This window comes from Pleurodeles waltl, chromosome 5, assembly GCF_031143425.1.
Source record: "Pleurodeles waltl isolate 20211129_DDA chromosome 5, aPleWal1.hap1.20221129, whole genome shotgun sequence".
In the NCBI taxonomy this organism is placed as follows: domain Eukaryota; kingdom Metazoa; phylum Chordata; class Amphibia; order Caudata; family Salamandridae; genus Pleurodeles; species Pleurodeles waltl.
The window spans coordinates 4,067,516-4,090,170 of record NC_090444.1 but is presented as its reverse complement, the minus strand read 5'-3'; the positions used below and the strand labels follow the sequence as shown (position 1 = coordinate 4,090,170).

Here is a 22,655-nt window from a genome sequence, read left to right as displayed (position 1 = left end):
GATCAACGCCCTTCTGAAGAAGCCCAGGGTGGACCCCAAGGACCTCAAGAACTTCCGGACCATCTCCCTGCTCCCTTTCCCAGCAAAAGTGACCGAGAAGATTGTCAACAAACAGCTGACCCGCTACCTCGAAGTCAACAACATCCTGGACCCTTCCCAATCCGGTTTTCGCAGGAACCACAGCACCAAGACCGCCCTCATCGCCGCCACTGACGACATCCGGACCCTGATGGACAAAGGAGAAACAGCCGCCCTCATCCTCCTGGACCTATCAGCAGCCTTTGACACGGTCTGCCACCGCACCCTATCAGCACGCCTCCATGACGCCGGTATCCAAGAGAAGGCCCTGGCCTGGACCACATCCTTCCTCTCCGGCAGAACCCAGAGCGTCCGCCTCCCACCCTTCCGCTCTAAAATCATTGAGATCATCTGCGGCGTCCCACAGGGATCCTCCCTCAGCCCGACACTGTTCAATATCTACATGGCCCCCCTCGCCCACATCGCACGACAACACAACCTCAACATCATCTCCTACGCCAACGACACCCAGCTGATCATATCCCTCACTGAAGATCCCCACACCGCCAAAGCTAACCTCCACCGAGGAATGAAGGCCGTAGCGGACTGGATGAAGGACAGCAGACTGAAGCTGAACTCAGACAAGACGGAGGTCCTCATTCTCGGACCCACCCCATCAGCCTGGGACGACTCTTGGTGGCCCACGTCACTGGGCACAGCCCCGGAACACACGGACCACGCACGCACACTGGGGGTCATCCTCGACTCCACTCTCTCCATGACCAGGCAAGTCAACGCCGTCTCCGCGTCCTGCTTCAACACCCTCCGTATGCTCCGCAGGATCTTCAAATGGATCCCCCTTGACACGAGAAAAACCGTTACCCAGGCCCTCATCACCAACAGACTCGACTACGGGAATGCCCTCTACTCAGGAATTACAAACAAGCTCCTGAGACGACTCCAACGCATCCAGAACGCCTCGGCCCGACTCATCCTCGTGTCCCCCGCCGCAGCCACATTACACTCCACCTGAGAGGCCTGCACTGGCTCCCAGTCAACAAAAGGATCACCTTCAAGCTCCTGATCCACGCACACAAAGCACTGCACAACACTGGACCCACCTACCTCAACAACCGACTCAGCTTCCACACCCCCACCCGAAGCCTCCGCTCAGCCAACCTCGCCCTCGCAACAGTCCCCCGTATCCGAAAAACCACCGCTGGCGGCAGATCCTTCTCCTACCTCGCCGCCAAGACCTGGAACACTCTCCCCACCAACCTACGACAGACCCAGGACCTGCTGGCCTTCAGAAGACTCCTCAAGACCTGGCTCTTCGACCAGTAGCACCCCCCACCTCCCCCGCGCCTTGAGACCCTCACGGGTATGTAGCGCGCTTTACAAATGCAGTGACTGATTGATTGATTGATTGATTGATTTACTGTGCAGGAATATTTAATTTTATCCACTAGACAGTCAAGAACTAAAAAGAAATGCTTTGCAGTATTAATAATTATTGGGAATCAGATGATCTTTTGGCAGTGCAGTGTCTGTACAGAATAATTAAGGTCAACAGACTCCGCTGCAAAGTACGGGAAAGAGTAGAAGCAGCTGTTGGTGATGCAAGCTGGACCTCCACTTAACATAAATAGTAAATCTACACAGAGATCTGAAGCGCCTTCACGCCTCACAGCGCTTCAGTACTTATGCAGCGTTCAGTAAACTCACTGCAGAGATAAAGCAAGTGATTGCAGGATAACATATTAGAAGTAACACCGTAAAATGAATGTTCCAAGCATTTCAGTTCTTATATTATGGATTTCATATATTTAATTATGTTAAAGATCGTTATATAGTAAGCTGTCATTTTAACTTCTGTACAATGAAAAGACGCCTCTTCATGGACATCTTGCCTTTAAAAACGTATTTTCTTCATGTGACCTTAAACACCCTGGTTTCCAGCTTCAAAATCAACCCTAGAAAAATACTCAGAAATCAACCAAGAGTAGGAGACTTTGTAACTGCATTAGCAGAGAAGACCTCTCAGAGGCGCTCTCTGCAGGATGGAACAGCATCTGTTGTCTTTGGCACCACAGGCCGCACAGACTCATCCGCTTACCTGTTCCTCCCAGCGCTCCTCTGTGAAACCAGCCCCACAGCTAGGGCCAGCAGGGAGACATCCCCGGAGTCCCACGTCACCGGCAGGAGAGGGGTCTCTGTGTGTACACGAAGGAATCAACGCTACTGCTCTTAATGGTGGGACTTACATCCATCAACTACCACTGCAGGCTTAATAAGGACCAGCGAGAGGCTCAGGAATGAAGCATGAACTTTAATACCATTCACTTTAAAGGTTACATTTTGGCATACAAACATTTCCCAGACATTGCCTAAGATTTCCTGTCATCTTGTATTCCTGTTCCAACACTCCCAGGTACATAAGAAGGGGGCTGCAGAGGAACTGAACCTCGGAGGGGATACCCGGCACTGACTGACGCCATGGGCACTGATCCCAAAGCGCACAGTGTGAGTTCTTAAAGGGCTTCAATTCTTCCATTCAGGGTCCTCACCCCCTCCAGACGAGTGAACTCCCGTGCAGAAGTCAGACGAGTGAACTCCCGTGCAGGAAGTCAGCCCTGCCCTCACCACTGTTTCCTGTAGAAGGTGGCTGGCGCCTGCACTTGTCCCAACCTCCTGAGCGCCAGATGGGCATGAAACCAACATGTGTCTAATTACCCATCTGCACTGATGGTCACCTGGTCGGTGTTCAAGGAGCTTTGCTGATCCGTGCAGAGCACAAGGTAACGGGTCCTGGTGTAAACCTGTGGCTCGGTCCTCACACGCTTCCCATGGAAAGAAGTCCGGCCGGAGGCCCCTGTGCACAGACCATGCTCCGACTGTTACTTACTGGACTTCTGAAGCGCCCTCTAGAGTGAGGGACCTCAGTCGTTCACTCATTTACATCTGCAGGTTATTTTAACAATGAAACAATTCTGAACATCATTTCGAAGTGCAATCCAAGAGAGGAGTTGTTCATGGTAAACAACTTAAAAAAACAAAAGGAATCGTCACAATCAGGATACATGACACTATTAAAGCTTCAAATCACAAGTGGCTTAGTGCCTAAGCTGCCCCATGTACTACACCCGTAGAAGATATATCTGTCTAAGCGCTTCACCTCCTATGTACAGAATGCCGCAATTGCAATGGGTCTGATTACAAATCTACAGAAATGCAAGACAAAGCTACACAAACATGAAGGCTGCTCACAGACTATCACTAACATACATGTATTTGGATCTGTACAGCATCCACGTCTGCAATCACAGGAGTGCAGGGGCAAAGGAGCAGTCACTTTCTGTCAGAGCTAGAAAAATACAGCTTTCCAGTCCCAGATGACCATGGAGCACCGGCCCACTCTTTATAACATGTCAAAATACGGAACCCAATCACAGCGCCCATCAACAAACAACATGTACGGCCAAGGAGCTGAAGGTGTGCACACCTCACTTGTCAGCCCAAAGTACAATTTAAACTCCTTTCCTATGTGTAAATGTGCATTAGGATGCAGGCACCTTTTGGCAATGGCGGCCGATGGTGATACACCAGGTCACAACCGAACTACATGTGACCCCGATTAGTTTTATGCTGGTGCCTGGGCAATTACATTTTAATGTTGGCAGTTTAGTTACATGCACTAGATTTTAAATTGCACATACGTTTTTGAATCGGACTTTTAAGAAATAATGTTTTTATAGAATTTTGTACATTTAAAGGGAGATATATTTGTGCCTCAAACGTTTGTGATTTTTGTAAGACTGCTCGGAGCAGTTGTGGAACAGTTCATAGTGTGAGGCCACTGTAGAGGATACCGAGACTTGACAAATTAATGTGGAATATGAAGTGTGTTCCATAATCATCAGCAGGTATGTGCGCGAGGTATATATGAAACTCACAGACAGAAGGGGGTGACTCCATCACCTAGAGAGAACAAGTTGCATATGTGTATTAAAACATTGCTCGATATAGGGAAATTTGTACTTGATGAAAACTGTTAGAGACCCCCTCTGGAGTTGCTCAACAAATGGTACAAGGCCTGGATTCTTCCTAAATATACATTTATTCAAATACCTTTAAAATTATATAATTTTTTTTTTTATACCTTGGAACGGTGGCAAGCCAAATATCAAAGTGCCAGCAGCACAGTCAAAACTGAGTTAGTGCAAAATACGTCTTCTAAAAAAAGATAGTGACAACTTTTTTCAAGTCAGAAAATCAACAGACAGCTCTCAAATCAGACCCTCATACATAAGTTCTTCACCCTTGCAACAAGACTGAGCCAGGTGAGTTAAACTTGTTGTTTCAACCTCACATAAAATGCAACAAGGTCATCATCAGGGCAAAAAGTAAAAGGCAGCCACTATCCATTCTGCCACACAGGAAGGACAGGTTGCCAAGATGACACCTCAGTCAATATTATATTTACAATATTCATTATGTTATGGGCAAGTGAATGATACAAATAGTTTTGATTCTGGAGTTAAAAAGCTGTGTATACCCCTCTTCTGGAAGCTAGTTGCTGACACCATTCAAACTGAAAAAGATCTTATATCACAATCAAAATATTTGAACACATTTATATTTTTGAAGAATTCAGTCCTCTTACAATTTGTTGAACTACTATAAAAACCATCTCAGCAGCCTTGTATAATTCAACATTTTCTAATACAGAACACTGTTATAATATATAGCTTGAGCTCAACAGCACAAACACACCAGGGCTATTTTTGTTCTTTTTAATTAATGAACTTTGTTTACTTGGCCCCAGCGGCTAAAACATTTGGGTGTTTTCCCAGCCACTCCCCACTACTCCCAGGAAGAACTCTTTTTTTTGTGTTAGTTAATTGCTCCCAGAGGGATCAGTTTTCAACCTTATGTAGTCGAGTACAGCTAGGATACACTGGCCGAACCTTGCTGGATACCATCAGCATATTAATAATAAACTCTCTATAGAGCCAAAATGTACTGTACGACCAAATGACAAAAGAGAGGGAGTTGGGTATGTGATGCATTACAAGAAAGTGGTCATTGACATGTAACACTCAATGAGTAATTCCTTGCAGAAAAACATAATGGCTAAACCTTTACCTCCATGAACTGTTTATTTCAATAGTTCAGGAAGATCTCCATGGGCAACTCTTCTTTCCCCATTCCCAAATGAAAACACAAGGTTTACCCTACCTGAAGCTAAATAGATTAGACTGGGCTCGGGACGCCATTTTTGTACAGACTTGAAAGTTCTACGTCTATCAGTTTTTGGAATATGTTTTGGAAAGGATGGCAGAGGGAAAGCCACTAAGGCATCTGCTGTGCAGCACACTCTAGAATAATCCAAGTGTTTTTCAGTCAAGTCATCAAACCTTTGCCTTCAGGGAAGCTGAAGGTCTGACAATAGAAAGCAAGCATCACTTTACACCCCTCAGCAAACATGGGTAACCTTGAGCTAAGGCCACTGCTATGCCTCCTGCCCCCACATATGAGATGTGCTGCCAGTTGATAGAACATACACTAGTGGTCATTATTCAGCACTATAACACATTCTTCTAAAATATAAATCTAGCTAAAAGTAGAATTTGCTTTTTTCATTTCTTTCCTGTCTTTATCTAATGAAGGGTATTTCCATGCCAGTTCTCACAACTGCCTCTTTTCAAGCAACAGCCAATGACACAGACCCAGGACAGCAAACCTGTGCTGCAGAACATTTGCTCTCCACATGGCTCTCATGCATTGAACTTGGTCTCCGTCACAAGCATCCCTATGAAACGTGATTTGTGCAGCATCAGTGCTCCTGACCACGCAGAAAGTTCGCCACAAGATGCCGTGCATTCTGTTTATTAGGAACCCTGGTGCATCCTGGTGATTCTAGTTTAGAACTGGGAAACAGCCTCATCAGGAATGGGATAGGACTGTCTATGGGCACCAGGGTCCAGGTTAATATCTAGTTAGCATGGAAGTTCTATAAGCATTACTCAGAGTACAGACATTCTAAACTCAATATAAAAATAGCTCTAAAAGATTAACATCTGTGATTCCCACTTTGCCAAAATGTAAAATAGTAAATGTGAAGACCTTTTCTTGCTCAGTGTGGAGCTGACTCAGTACACTACTCTTGCATTAACACTTGTAGGGCATTTGCTCATCAAATCTCAATGAACATATCATCAGATAATGCTCCTCTTTTTGACTGCCTAAAATATTAGATTTGCAGGCTCGACCATTCTAAATAGAAGAGAGTAAACCTAGCATATTCTTCTCTGTGCTTAAAAAGGGCAGAATATGGATGCTGATAACGAAGCCCCGATAGACTGGGTTTGAAACCCCTTCCTCATCCCGCATAACCCTGGTTTAAAACACTGCTGCCTAATCTTAATATCCTTTGCCTAGCAACAAGTGATAAGGCAATATTCCTGTGAAAGGAAGTATGAGTAGAAAACAATAGTCTCTTAGAGAGTGGCAAGACCTCTACCACAGGAGAGACAGATTGTGCAAGCATTTAAATATCTAATGAGCCCTCCTCACTGTAGCCTTCCTATGGGGCTATGTATGGTGCACAAAAATATAGGATTGCCTTTCACATAGGTTGTGAAACACTTCTGGAAAGAAAATTTGTGACTACAAAATGGTACTGTCCCTTGTCGGTAGCTGGACTTTTACAAGGTGTGCCTGAAAAAAGTTCACAATGTCCTTCCCAAGTATTTGCCTCTTGATGTGCACATTTGAAAAATATCTCAGCTTCGAACAGAGGTCTGTGGGTGTCAGAGAAAGCAAGTTCTCATTCACACCATATGGAGAGAACGTCAGTTTCTGAATCCTTCTTTGTATCTATCTTTCATTTGAAGTGGTTAGTTTTCAAGTGTCCTTTAAGAGTTTGTCTTCTTCTGGAGGCCTGGCCTGATTTTGAGGCACTGAAGTATGGCCTCTCCCCACTGTGAGTCCTCTGATGTGCAGTTAGGCGCGAGTTAACGCTAAAGCTCTTCCCACATTCAAGACACTTGTGCGGTTTTTCTCCTGTGTGGATCATCACGTGCACCTTTAAATGATATGACTTAGTGAAACCTTTGCCACACATCTTGCACTTATATGGTCTTTCGCCCGTGTGCATTCTGATGTGCACCTTCAAGTGCGAGTCCTTAATGAAGGTTTTTTCACATGCAGGACATTTGTAAGGTCTCTCCCCAGTATGGATTCTCTGGTGGATCTTAAGCTTATAGGCATTTGAGAAGCTTTTCTCACATTCACTACATTTATATAGTACATCACTGGCATGAGTTCTCTGGGTATGAGTGGACATGCCTTGGTCCATGAAGAGATTCACACACTTTGCACCGGTCCCATATTCACTAATAGTGTGAAGCATCTGGTGCTTAATCATGCTCTGCTTGACACTGAAGCCTTTCCCACACACGGTGCAGTGGTATGGTAGTTCGCCTGGACGGGCTTTCAGCCCTACAAGAGGAATCGTCTCCTCACTGGAATCATATTCATACTCGAAGGATCCATCAAGAAGGTATTTAGACGGGCATCTCTTCTGTGTCATCTGTTGCTGCTGCCAGATATCAGGTTGATCGAAAAACAGAGGAATGTTCTCAGTCGCATCTCCTAACGGTGCCTGATGCTGTAAATGTCTCTCAGTGAATTCTTCAGGGGTTCTCCCTGGGTCCATAACCATGGGCCCATAATCTACAAGATTAAAAGGAGACTTGAGTCATGATGGGCTTTACATTCTGAAGCTGAAACATAAGCCACACAGCACCACAGATGGCCTCACCCTCCTAAGGAGGAAACCGTATCAGCATGGGCACATACGCTTATGGCATGGGCTGCTGGAGCCCACGACTCATAACAGATTCAACGGTTAGATTTAAATTCTCTATACATATTACCCATTTTCAAAGTGGTATTAAATTTGTAATTCTTGTTAAAATGGCTACTATGATATATTTTACCGCAATATTAAACAATATGAACACATTCTTTTCTGTGTAATGATTGTGCAATAACCACACATACTACAAATACAGAATATCAAATGAAATTGTGGTTATGATTCCGCCTGAACCTTTTTTTTATTTTACCATACAGAACCTTCAACAACGGTTTCTGCAGCTAAAACCTGTGGCCATATCTGTACTTGAAGGTGTTGAAGCACATGACTGCGTGAAAAGAGTAGAGGGCCAAGAAGTCCTTTATATCTACATGGTCAGAGGATGGACCTTGAGTCTTTAAGCTTCCAAATTAAACCGGAGTGCAAACGAAAATGGAACACTTGTGTCGACGTGAAGTCAAATACAGTGAAAGAAGAAACACTGGAGCATGAGTCCATTTTGTGTGCATGCGTTACCTAGGAGTGCAAAGCCGGACCATGAGGACCTTTTATCGCCATGCTTCATCAAGCAATGCCAAGAACCTGGACTAGGCCTGGCACTTTCTAAGCTTCTTGTACTATGCTGGTGACAGTCCATGCTATGAACTGCAGTGCTCTACTGATACAGTGTTGAACAAAGAAATGTGTTAAAAAGAAGGCACTGGAACTCCTTGTCGTCATCATATACTAACAAGTATGGAGAACAGTCTACATACTCTGATGAAAAAAATGGCAGATTATTATATTTACATCTGTATAAAATCACGATTACTATTTATTCCCTGTAGCGGTATCTATCCACAATTGTTTTTTGATACACGAAACAATAAAGTTTCAAGTAGTATTTTTCCACTCTCAGATGTCTATAAAGCCTTGGCACTGCATTACGAAGTCAAATAAAATACATATTTGTTGCATTTTGCCTTATGGACACCGCTCAAACCCCTACCACCACCACCTCCACTTTTGTTGGTGCACAAGTCCAAGTTGTCAGGCTAAGACAAGATGAACCTTGGGTTCTGTACAGCACAGCTCACACTACCCACATACACCTTTACTACATCTGCACTTACAAACATGTAAAGAGAGCACACACTGCAGAGCCTACAGTCAGGCCTTGGCAAGATTGAGGTTCCTTTTTAGGTTGAGCATAGCATTGGACGTGTGTTATGTATTTGGGCTTTTAGCCACGCCCACCTCACACCTATCACTATCACTCGTTCAGGGGCATGCCCTTCAAACATTCCTTGTTATCATTGGTAAATGCTTTACATTTGTCCCTTCTTTGGGCGGTTTGGTTACCACATTGGCCATCGACCCTGTTACATGGCTAATCGCACTTTTGGCAATACGCTTGACTGCGAGTGAACTTCTTTTTCCTTATAACCCTCCTTCACGCTGATGGCGTGGCGCTTTGAATTGGATCGCCTATATTACTTTTCATTTTCAATTTATGTGGCAAGAAAAGTCTGGCTAGGAGTTTACAATGTTAATAGCTCTAACTTGAACAAATGTGAGACCCAGTGCATTGCAAATGCTTATGTTTTATTTTAATGGTATATACTGCATGTGGTTAATTATGTGGATCGCTTACATGGGTTTTATGAAGTGAGTATAAACAATAAATTGATTTTAAAAGGACCAATGATCCTACTGCAGACCCTTGTGTGTAATAATATCAATATCAACTCAGCACAAGCACCGTAAAGTTGTGCTACACCACACACCCCAACAGGCCAGTGTAATAATACTTGCACCTGCCAAACGACCACCGCAAAAATTATATTCTCCCTGACCAATTCCTAAAAAGCATATATTTGGGAAGGCGACTGATGCAAAAACCTCATGTTGGAACCAGAGAATTGAGAAAAATGTTTATGCACAAGTCGCTCAGGGCAAAAAGTACAAAAGTGCACTGCCCTGGTGCACAGTTAATGTAATCTGGTTCAGTTCCAGATAGCTTATCTAGAAACTGCATATAGTGTTTGCAGTCATTATGATAGACGTATGTTATTGTAAAATGCTCAGGAGTTTCCTCTGCTGTCGAAACTGTGACATCTTAAGGTGTCTGCCTCTAAAATGGGTAAAATCTTGAATTGGTGTTAGGAAAGATCCTTCCTTTCCAGCCTCTTCTTCAACATGCATGTATCATCCGTGGCGCGGAAACATGTGCAGTGCAAAGTGAAGTATTGTGCACATATGTACGCAGGCAATGGCCAAATCCATTCCTGGCTCCACAACAATCAAAATTACAGCCCCCATCTCACTTGTGCTTGGAACACATCCCTCACTGAATGAGGGAGAGATCCCTGTGCATGAACAGAACCAAGAGTGAGAAGATCATTGTTTGAGAAGTGCCCCCAGCACCTCTCGTCCACCCTTTGTTGTTCGTGTGCCCGACAGCCCCTCCCTCCAATCCTCTGTTGCCTGTCCACTTGCCCCTGCCTCTTCCAACTACTCGCCATAGTACAAGCTGAGTCCTCCATTATCCATGTTGCCTCCCACTCGCCTTCCCTCTATTGGCAGTGATGACACACCACCACCTGCCCTGCCTTGGTTGTCTGTATTGCCCCCACCTACTCTCCCTCCATCTTGCTGCCCCCACTCCAGCAGCCTTCCCCAGACCTGCCAACTCACACAGTCCCAAAGTGTGACACACAATATCTCTCCCTTCACACAGTCACCCAGTGAGGAGCCAATATCACAGGATTGCAGGGAAAACTAGCTGGAAACCACTGTAAAGGTTGCAATTCCAGCTCGTTTCGGAGCCTTTGAACTGCCAAAGTCTATCAAGAGTTGTGGAAACACCCCAGGACATTAACTCCAGCCTCAGCAATTTTTAGGTTGCGCACAGCAGCACGCAATTGCTTGCTTTTCTGACGTGTTGGTATGTATCTCGGCTTTTAACCACACCCACTGCACGCCCATCATCATTCGTTTATGGGCTTGCCTTTCAAAAATCCTTTGTTATTATTGGAAAATGCTTTAAATGTACCCCTCCTTGGGGCAGTTTTGTTACCGCCTTGGCCATCGACCCTGTTAGATCGATAATTGCACTTTTGCCAATAACTTTGACTGCAAGCGAACTTCTTTTTCCATTTGTATCTCTCCTTCACGCTCATGCTCATGGCAGCTGTGGTGCGCGTATGTCACCTGTTTTACTTTTTATTTTTAGTTTGTGTGGCAAGAAAAGTCCAGTTAGGAATCTACAACGCTAATATCGCTAAATCGAGCAAACAGGAGACCCATTGCATTGCAAATGCTTGTTTAAATATGTACTTTAACAAACATATGCAACCTGCACAAAGAATGGTAAAAATAGAACACAGCTGTACACATAATCAGGCAAAATGCACAGCCGCAAGTGGGTCATATTCCTCCTTCACTCACCACAAGCAATAAATAGCATATTATACGGTAAGCATTTGCATATATGGTTGCTTTATACCACAACATTGTTCATGTTTTTTTTTTTTTTTTAACCAAATGCATGTAACCAAAACAAAATGCTAATTATTACATGTGTGAAGTAAGTTAAAAATCACACTGACGAGGCTTTGCTACTAGCAGGATATTCCCCTGTGTTAAAAAATTGTTGTATGCAATCAGAAGCAGGAACATGGTTTTCTCACGTCTATGTAAATGTACTGTAGTAATAAACTTGACTTTGACCTTTGCACAGTAGTAACGCTTAAATGTGTGTTTATAGGAACAGTTGGCGTAAAGTAGAAGTTACTTACCTTTGGTAACAAAATATCTGGTAGAGACATATTCTAGTTGCAGAGGCCTTACCTTAGAATTTCCCCCCAGGCGTCAGAATGGACGCGGAGATTTTTGCTTCGAGGAATACCTTGCGTGTCAGGAGGTGGCATCGGTTGACTCCGCGGGCGTCGTTGGCATTGTAGTCGGCGTGATGATGTTGGGAGTACTACTTAGACACCGGCTCAGCGCAGTGACATCAGTATCTCTTAACGACTTTCCACGCCAAAGAGTAGAGCAGCTAAGAACACCGAGATTGGTGTACTAGAGCTAAGGACCTGAAGTGGGAATCCCTGTCCCTAGAAATCAGTTCGCAAGCGGGGAGGATGGGTGGGTCGGTAAGGAATCTGCAACTAGAATATGTCTCTACCAGATATTTTGTTACTGAAGGTAAGTAACCTGTACATCTGATAGAGACTTCTAGTTGCAGATTTCTTACCTTAGAATAGATACCCAAGCAATGCAATCCTCGGAGGTGGGCTGCGAACCAAGATCATACTAGAAAATCCTGCAGGACCGAACGATCATAGTAGCCATCCCGACGGACCGGACTGTCCAGGCAGTAATGTTTAGCAAATGTGTGCAGGAATGCCCACGTAGCTGCCTGGAAGATAAAGATATCCAGGACAGGAACACTGCATACTAACGCATTGGAAGTAGCAGTTGCTCTGGTGGAATGAGCACGCAAGCCCTCAGGAGGTTGCTTCTTGGCCAAAGCGTAGCATATCTTGATGCAAAGAAGTACCCATCGAGAGATGGTACGTTTTTGCATCCCCTTCCCTTTCTTTGCGACTACATAGCCGACAAAGAGCTGATCGTCCACCCGGAAATCTTTAGTAAGATTTAGATAGAACACCAATGCTCTTTTTGGGTCCAGACGGTGGAGCCTCTCCTCCTCATGAGAAGGATGTGCAGGTGCGTAAAAATTAGGCAAGGTGATGGACTGGCCTACATGAAAAGGTGTAACAACCTTGGGAAGGAGGGACGCCTTAGTGTGCAACACCACAGACAAGAATGGAGGCTTGGAAGAAAGAGCTTGAAGCTCACTCACTTTACGAGCAGAAGTGATGGCAACAAGAAAGACAGTCTTGAAAGTGAGGAGCCATAAAGGGCAACTATGCATCAGCTCAAAGGGAGTGCACATTAAGTAAGTAAGGACATGGCTGAGGTCCGACTGAGGCACGATAAATGGATTGGGAGGAAATACATAGGTGAGACTTTTAAGGAATCTATTCACAATAGGAGATTTAAAGAGTGAGGGATGATCAGGTAAGCCTAAGAAAGGAAGAAATGGCTGATAAATACTATTTAAGGGGCCAAAGAAAGAATTAACAAAAGAACCGTAGATAAAGGAGCATAGAGGATCAACAGATTTGTTGGTACACCATGCCACAAATTTATGCCAACAACAGGTGTATACCATTTTGGTGTGGGGACGCCTGGCTACCAAGATAACATCGCAGACTTCAGGTGGAAGATCAAAAGTCGTTAACCGCCACCGCTCAATCTCCACGCATGAAGGCAGAGATTGGACAGGTTCAGGTGGAGAACCATCCCCTGTTGCTGAGACAGAAGATCCGCCCAAAGAAGCTGTCTGAGTGGAGGATCGGTGGCCATGATCAATAGCTCTGGATACCATACTCTCCGTGCCCAGTCCGGAGCCACCAAGATAGCTTGGGCCTGGTCATTCCTGATTTTCGTGAGAACTCTGGCCAGAAGTGGTATAGGCGGAAAGAAGGCCAGAGTTCCACTCGAGGCGAAAAGCGTCTTTGAGCAAGTGCCGCCTTGTAAACTCCAACGTGCACAACGGCTGACGTTGCGCGTTCTCTGCGGAGGCAACCAGATCTAACCAAGGCTCTCCCCACTGCTGAAAGAGACCTTGCGCCACCTCCAGATGGAGAAACCATTCGTGATCGACTGCGCATCACCGGCTGAGTTCGTCCACTCTGGCGTTGAGAGAACCCACCTGATGTTGAACCACCAGGGTAATGCCCTGATGTTCCAGCCATGTCCAGAGGTGTAGTGCCTCCTGACAAATGGTCCAGGACCCTACCCCGCCTCGTTTGTTGCAGTACCACATGGCTGTAGTATTGTCCGTGAACACTTGCACTACTTTTACCTTTGAGAGGAGGAAGAAATGCTTTCAACCCAAGCCTGATCGCCCTTCGGCGTCTATGTACTACTCCCAACGTCATCACAGCGACTACGACGCTACCAACGGCCGTGGAGTCGACCGACGCGCAAGGGTATTGCTCGAAGAAAAAAATCTCCAGATCCATTCTGACACCTGGTGGAAAATTCTAAGGTAAGGAATCTGCAACTACAAGTCTCTATCAGATTAACACATTTTGTTTGGACATATTTATTTCTGTTCCTATGACAAACATACATTAAGCATTTTTATTACGAAGATTTTTGGTACATGTAAGGCTTTTGAGATAGCTGAAGCAGTCTCTAGGAGAGACCTTAAATGGTATTGGCATTACTTCTAGTATGTAAACACATCAACTAGATAGACACTGCATGAGAGCACTGGAACCAGACAGGCTTCAGGTGTTCTGTCAATGATCCCACATTCATACTGTTCTTTTGGTTGTGTTTGAAAATTATTAAGTAAAATTCAAATCCCCAGGAAGAAAGGCAGATACTTGTTATGAAATACTTCTACTGAGTGCTTGAGATCTTGAAGATTACAAACTTATCATCGAGTTACAATATGGAGAATACTTTTCTCTGAATTTCAAACATCACACACATTGATGAAATGTTTGAATCCATTTCAGTGAATGCTTTTTAGCTCCAAATTGTGTTTTAGAAGCTGGCATTTCCTGAAGGAATCCATTTTCCTTTTTATTTCCCACCCTCCTTTGCGAGCTGCACTATTACCTTCCAAAACTCTCTCTAGATTTCCCATCTTTTACTTCTTATACTCTCTTCTCTCAAGCTTACCTGCAGGAACTCTTTTTGCTTGATGATGGACCCCAAATTCCTCAGTTTGTGCCATCTGTCCACTATTTTTGTTTTTCCTCCCTCCTTAATTCCCAAATAGTTTTTACTCCTGTCCCTACTGTAGTTCCATTTTAACTAGAGACCCTGCCCCGCACATGTTTGTTTTTTCATCCCTACCCTGCCTTTTCTCCCAAGCGATTGGCTTTCTGATGTTTTACACCATCTTTTATTGTTAAAAAAAAATGTGTTTTCTAATGCCTTGTTTTATACTAACTATGAGGTGCCTTGGTGTGCATTTTAATTTTTTTTTTCAAGATCATCTGGTCCTCTGTGTGTTTCTCTTTTTTTGCCATTTCTGATTATATTATTAGTGGAATTTCTCATACAACTTTTATGAGGTTTTGGACTTTTATATATAGTTCTTTCATAACTGTTCTTTGTATTAAACCACATCCTACACTTCTACTGTCTTCAGTGGGTCTAAGTGACAAGTGTTACCATCCCAAATTACAGATTCTGGCGTCCAGTCCTTAACTGGTGGAAGCCTGATAAAACACCCCAGCTGCTAGCTATACTCTGCACAAGTGTGCTTACAAATTAAGCTTTGTGACGTTTTATCTGGTTAACAAGTGAAATGTAGTAAATTTCCACTTGTGTCTCGCTTGTGGTTGTGTTCATACCATAAACTACTCCTGGTGGTGAGCATGGTTTGGAGTCTTTAGGCAGACCTACATTTTCATATATGGTTTGGACAGAACGGGCTACCAGGTGGTAAATCGCTGTCGTTTCTCTCGGTGGTGGCAAGGGGAAAGAGAGGTGTTTGGTTGTATTAAGTGTACTCTACAGTTGTGTGCTACTGAGCACGTAAGGCCTGATTTAGAGTTTGGAGGACGGGTTACTCCGTCACAAACGTGTCAGATATCTCGGTCGCTATATTACGATTTCCATAGGATATTGTGGAATCATAATACGGCAGACGGGGTATCCGTCACGTCTGTGACGGAGTAACCGCATCTGCCAAACTCTAAATCAGGCCCTTAGTTTCCGCTTTCCTTTTTGGTAGATGTGACCAAAGCTGTTCATTAAGATACTGTAGGAAGTTGGCTCTGTATGCACTATTTCAAAGTAAGAAATAGCATGCACAGAGTCCAAGGGTTCCCCTTAGAGGTAAGACAGTGGCAAAAATAGATAATTCGAATGCTCTATTTTGTGGTAGTGTGGTCGAGCAGTAGGCTGATCAGAGGGTAGTGTTAAGCATTTGTTGTACACACACAGGCAATAAATGAGAAACACACAAAGACAATTCCAGGCCAATAGGTTTTTGTATAGAAAAATACATTTTCTTAGTTTATTTTAAGAACCACAGGTTCAAGATTTACAAGTAATACTTCAAATGAAAGGTACTTCACTTAGGTAACTTAGGAACTTTGAATCAGCAAAATAGCACGTACAGTTTCCACAAAAATGGCAATAAGCTATTTTAAAACTAGACACAGAGCAATTTTCAACAGTTCCTGGCTACTAGCCCTGAGGGTGGCTACACCCTCTTTGTGCCTCCTCCCGGAGGGGAGTGGGGCACATCCCTAATCCTATTGGGGTAATCCTCCTTCTACAAGATGGAGGATTTCTAAAAGTAAGAGCCACCTCAGCTCAGGACACCTTAGGGGCTGTCGTGCTTGGGGAGTGACTCCTCCTTGTTATCCTCATTATCTCCTCCAGCCTTGCCGCCAAAAGTGGGGGCAGTGGCCAGAGGGGCGGGCATCTCCACTAGCTGGGATGCACTGTGGCACTGTAACAATGGGGGTGAGCCTTTGAGGCTCACCGCCAGGTGTTACAGTTCCTGCAGGGGGAGGTGAGAAGCACCTACACCCAGTACAGGCTTTGTTCCTGGCCACAGAGTGACAAAGGAACTCTCCCCATGTGGCCAGCAACATGTCTGGTGGGTGGCAGGCTGGCAAAAACTAGTCAGCCCACACTGGAAGTTGGGTATGTTTTCAGGGGGCATCTGTGTGCATTTATTGTGCTGAGAAGTTTGATACCAAACTTCCCAGTGTTGCCATTATGGTGCTGTGGAGTTCGTGTTTGACAGACTCCCAGACCATATACTCTTATGGCTACCCTGCACTTACAATGTCTAAGGTTTTGCTTAGACGCTGTAGGGGCATAGTGCTCATGCACATATGCCCTCACCTGTGGTATAGTGCACCCTGCCTTAGGGCTGTAAGGGCTGCTAGAGGGGTGACTTATCTATGCCATAGGCAGTGTGAGGTTGGCATGGCACTCTGAGGGGAGTGCAATGTCGACTTAGTCATTTTCTCCCCACCAGCACACACAAGCTGGCAAGCAGTGTGTCTGTGCTGAGTGAGTGGTCCCCAGGGTGGCATAAGACATGCTGCAGCCCTTAGAGACCTTCCCTGGCATCAGGGCCCTTGGCACCAGGGGTACCAGTTACAAGGGACTTACCTGGATGCCAGGGTGTGCCAATTGTGGAAACAAAGGTACAGGTTAGGGAAAGAACACTGGTGCTGGGGCCTGGTGTAGGAGGCTGGACTGGCTTGTAGTGAGTACCAAGGGGTACTTGTACCTTGCACCAGGCCCAGTTATCCCTTATTAGTGTATAGGGTGTCTAGCAGCTTAGGCTGATAGATAATGGTAGCTTAGCAGAGCAGCTTAGGCTGAACTAGGAGACGAGTGAAGCTCCTACAGTACCACTTAGTGTCATATGCACAATATCATAAGAAAACACAATACACAGATAAACTAAAAATAAAGGTACTTTATTTTTATGACAATATGCCAAAGTATCTCAGAGTGTACCCTCAGTATGAGGATAGCCAATATACACAAGATATATGTACACAATACCAAAATATGCAGTAATAGTATTAGAAAACAGTGCAAACAATGTATAGTTACAATAGGATGCAATGGGGACACATAGGGATAGGGGCAACACAGACCATATACTCCAAAAGTGGAATGCGAACCACAAATGGACCCCAAACCTATGTGACCTTGTAGAGGGTCGCTGGCACTATTAGAAAATAGTAAGGGTTAGAAAAATAGCCCACCCCAAGACCCTGAAAAGTGAGTGCAAAGTGCACTAAAGTTCCCCAAAGGACATAGAAGTCGTGATAGGGGAATTCTGCAGGAAAGACACAAACCAACAATGCAACAACGATGGATTTCCAGTCGAGGGTACCTGTGGAACAAGGGGACCAAGTCCAAAAGTCACAAGCAAGTCGGAGATGGGCAGATGCCCAGGAAATGCCAGCTGTGGGTGCAAAGAAGCTGCTACTGGACAGTAGAAGCTTAGGTTTCTGCTGGAACGACAAGGGCTAGAGACTTCCCCTTTGGAGGACGGATCCCTCACACCGTGGAGAGTCGTGCAGAAGTGTTTTCCCGCCGAAAGACCGCCAACAAGCCTTGCTAGCTACAAATCGTGCGGTAAGGGTTTTTGAAGGCTGCTGTGGCCCAGGAGGGACCAGGATGTCGCCAATTGTGTCTGGGGACAGAGGGGGCGTTGAGCAAGACAAGGGGCCCTCTCAGCAGCAGGCAGCACCCGCAGAAGTGCCAGAAACAGGCACTACGAGGATGCGTGAAACGGTGCTCACCCGAAGTCGCACAAAGGAGTCCCACGTCGCCGGAGAACAACTTAGGAGGTCGTGCAATGCAGGTTAGAGTGCCGTGGACTGTGCACAAAGGATTTCCACCGGAAGTGCACGGAGGCCAGAGTAGCTGCAAAAGTCGCGGTTCCCAGCAATGCAGTCTGGCGTGGGGAGGCAAGGACTTACCTCCACCAAACTTGGACTGAAGAGTCACTGGACTGTGGGAGTCACTTGGACAGAGTTGCTGGATTCAAGGGACCTCGCTCGTCGTGCTGAGAGGAGACCCAGGGGACCGGTGATGCAGTTCTTTGGTGCCTGCGGTTGCAGGGGGACGATTCCGTCGACCCACAGGAGATTTCTTCGGAGCTTCTAGTGCAGAGAGGAGGCAGACTACCCCCACAGCATGCACCACCAGGAAAACAGTCGAGAAGGCAGCAGGATCAGCGTTACAGAGTTGCAGTAGTCGTCTTTGCTACTATGTTGCAGTTTTGCAGGCTTCCAGCGCGGTCAGCAGTCGATTCCTTGGCAGGTGAAGAGAGAGATGCAGAGGAACTCGGATGAGCTCTTGCATTCGTTATCTAAAGAATCCCAAGAGACAGAGACCCTAAATAGCCAGAAAAGAGGGTTTGGCTACCTAGGAGAGAGGATAGGCAAGCAACACCTGAAGGAGCCTATCAGAAGGAGTCTCTGACGTCACCTGATGGCACTGGCCACTCAGAGCAGTCCAGTGTGCCAGCAGCACCTCTGTTTCCAAGATGGCAGAGGTCTGGAGCACACAGGAGGAGCTCTGGGCACTTCCCAGGGGAGGTACAGGTCAGGGGAGTGGTCACTCCCCTTTCCTTTGTCCAGTTGCGCGCCAGAGCAGGGCTAAGGGGTCCCTGAACCGGTGTAGACTGGCTTATGCAGAAATAGGCACCAAATGTGCCCATGAAAGCATTTCCAGAGGCTGGGGGAGGCTACTCCTCCCCTGCCTTCACACCATTTTCCAAAGGGAGAGGGTATAACACCCTCTCTCAGAGGAAGCCCTTTGTTCTGCCATCCTGGGACAAGCCTGGCTTGACCCCAGGAGGGCAGAAACCTGTCTGAGGGGTTGGCAGCAGCTGCAGTGAAACCCCAGAAAAGGCAGTTTGGCAGTACCAGGGTCTGTGCTACAGACCACTGGGATCATGGGATTGTGCCAACTATGCCAGGATGGCATAGAGGGGGCAATTCCATGATCATAGACATGTTACATGGCCATATTCGGCGTTACCATTGTGAAGCTACATACAGATAGCGACCTATATGTAGTGCACGCGTGTAATGGTGTCCCCGCACTCACAAAGTCCGGGGAATTGGCCCTGAACAATGTGGGGGCACCTTGGCTACTGCCAGGGTGCCCTCACACTATGTAACTTTGCACCCAACCTTTACCAGGTAAAGGTTAGACATATAGGTGACTTATAAGTTACTTAAGTGCAGTGTAAAATGGCTGTGAAATAACGTGGACGTTATTTCACTCAGGCTGCAGTGGCAGGCCTGTGTAAGAATTGTCAGAGCTCCCTATGGGTGGCACAAGAAATGCTGCAGCCCATAGGGATCTCCTGGAACCCCAATACCCTGGGTACCTCAGTACCATATACTAGGGAATTATAAGGGTGTTCCAGTAAGCCAATGTAAATTGGTAAAATTGGTCACTAGCCTGTTAGTGACAATTTGGAAAGAAATGAGAGAGCATAACCACTGAGGTTCTGGTTAGCAGAGCCTCAGTGAGACAGTTAGTCACTACACAGGTAACACATTCAGGCACACTTATGAGCACTGGGGCCCTGGCTGGCAGGGTCCCAGTGACACATACAACTAAAACAACATATATACAGTGAAAAATGGGGGTAACATGCCAGGCAAGATGGTACTTTCCTACACCTGGTTAGCAGGCCTCAGCACACTTTCAAATCATAACTTGGCATCAGCAAAGGAAAAAAGTCAGGGGCTAACCCTGCCAAGGAGGCATTTCCTTGCAGATACATTTGTGTTTTGCCGGTTGTGTGATATATCCTGTACTGTATGAAAAACATGTTTCAATAGCATTTTCTGTTATGTTTGTTTGCGTGTTCTGCAGGAAGGGTAAGGGGTGTGTTCGGTGACTTGGCCTTTCTTTCTTGTCTTGGGCGCCTCTTCTCCTGACTTGGAACATACCAAGAAGTGCTTTTTCTGTAGGGAGGGTTCTATGTCATCAATTAGACCTCTGCTTGCCGCTATGAAGTGAAATCACAACTTAACAAGACTGTAGCCTGACTACAAATATTCCTTGCATGCTGAATCCTTTGATGAAACAGTAAGGCTTCAAGGCACTTGCAGCTTGTACAAAGCCTCGAGGAGGACCAGGCACTAGCTACAGGAGAGGAATAGTATCTTACCTAATTATTCATAGACTTCCACATCTTCACCATCACAAAGACTGGAGACTGCACAAACCTTACTCGGAGTTTAACAAAAACACAGAAACCGATATATTCAGTCAATTCTCATTCTTAGAACTTTATAAATCTTGCGCGAAGAGGGAGAGTTTTTTTATGCTCTGGCAAGACCAAGTCTCAAATATGGTGGAGCATGCAGATGTGTGCCAGCCTGGTCAGCGTCCTCAAGATGCCAGTTTTTGCTTTAATGCACAGTTGCATGTATACATCAGCTGAAATCATTCAAACCCAGAGATCCCCAGAAATGTTTTGGACTCTGTGAGATGCACCTGGACTCCATATTGTCCAGCAAGTAACAACTTATTTCACCACACGTGATCTAGTGAACCACCCAAGAAAGCCTTACATAAAAAATAAAAAAACAAGACCGATTTGCTAATAGTTGCTCCCAGTCTGTCTCCCACAGGACGGAGAACACAATGGCAAGAAATGGGGCCAGGACTAACTGCAGAGGTCTGAACAAGTATTTTTAAGGGCCTCATTAAGGAGTAACAAAGGCTCCGTGAAAGCTTGACTAGGTTGAGGTTGAAGTTCTCCAGTCAAGGCATTAGTCTTTACTTCTATAGTGGGTATTTTTTAAATCAAGAACTTCTGTTGCCATTTGCATCATGACAGCAACAAGAAGTGCTTTCCTCTGTGGCAGGACGGGGGATAGGAGAGACATAAGGCCTGTATCTGGGGAAGTATCCAGCCCACTGGCACCTAAAAGATCTTCATACCAGTTTTCTCATATTACCAGTTTTGTCATATTGGGAAACACAGTTGTTCCCTTTAACATAGTTATCACTGTCTAAACCTGTGCCAAACAGATTGTGTAAAGTCTGCGCTATACCATATGGTAAAGGTAAAGTATTGGAATCCGAAGGATTGTCCAAAGGCTGTGTGCCGTTGGGAGTGATCTTGGTGAAGGTGGATTCTCCTCAGAGCCCGATAACACTGAGCAATGCAAATCCTCAAGCGTTGGCATCAGTCAATGCAAAAGGAAATGGCACGGGGATGGTGCCACAACCAGAGTCAGCACTGGAGCTGGTGCCAAACCCACTGCAGGTCCAAGGCGCACAGAGCGCTTCGAAAGTGGACCAGCCGGAAGCAGTGCGAGTGGAGGTCCCTACAGATTCTTGGGGTTTTGAGGCATACCAGACAGAGCCCCTAAAGTGGAAAATATATGCAGCATGGCTTCTCTGAAAGCCTCTACTTGCTACAACATCACCAACAGACCTGGGAATTCAGAGTGCGCTGGGACCAAAGTCTGAATCGACTCCAATGGAGATCAGGTGAGAGCCCAGGAAGCACACTGACAATCGCACCCCTCTCTGGAGTCTGAGACTGGCAGGTAGCGGCAGACTGCCACTGACTTCTTGCGTTTTTCCATGGTAATGGGAATTTCTTGCAGCATAAAGTTTGATCTTGGTCCTGTATGGCCTTCAAGTTCACCTGGGTGCAGTCGTCGCAGGCCCTAGAGTCATGCTCTGACCCCAGGCACCACAAACTAACTTCATGAGGGTCTGTCACAGGTACCTGTTTGCATCTGTCCCTACATGGAATAAACCCTCTTGTTTTAGGAGGTGACAAGATCCCTTGCACACTGGGTAAGTTTATTTAAAGGCTCGATCAAAACACACAAAGGAGAAGGTCCAGATCCATGTCTGTAGCTGTGGAAAGAAAGGAACTGGCATCAGCAGGCTAGCGTGGCGCTTACATGTGGCTCCATTCACCACTAGAGGACGGGAACAATGTGGGCATGCAGCTGCATTATGCCTCCTACTGCCATACAGGAGATCTGTTTTTAAAGTTTATGGATCCAGTATTATGTCTGGGGAATATTCACAAGTTGAGTTATCTTTGGTTAGAAGCATCCATCAGAAACTGAAGTTTTATCGCTTCTTTCTGTAGATTTTATCAAGCAGTACAGATACCAAAGTGCCTTGAATTGCTGCTACT

General features: G+C 45.6%; 1 protein-coding gene across 6 annotated transcripts in view; it reads right to left on the bottom strand.

Moving 5' to 3' along the window:
• LOC138295220 (zinc finger protein 182-like) overlaps positions 1–22,655 on the bottom strand; it is a 281,495-nt gene that overhangs the window by 83,998 nt on the left and 174,842 nt on the right. Inside the window, exon 9 of one of the 6 annotated variants that reach the window (XM_069233398.1) lies at positions 2,328–7,755. The exons of the other annotated variants lie outside the window; for them this stretch is intronic. Within the exon in view, the coding sequence (XP_069089499.1) occupies positions 6,905–7,755 (851 nt within the window). The 3' untranslated portion in view covers positions 2,328–6,904. Of the gene's footprint in view, positions 1–2,327; positions 7,756–22,655 lie in introns of those variants that run through there. 6 annotated transcript variants of the gene reach the window in all.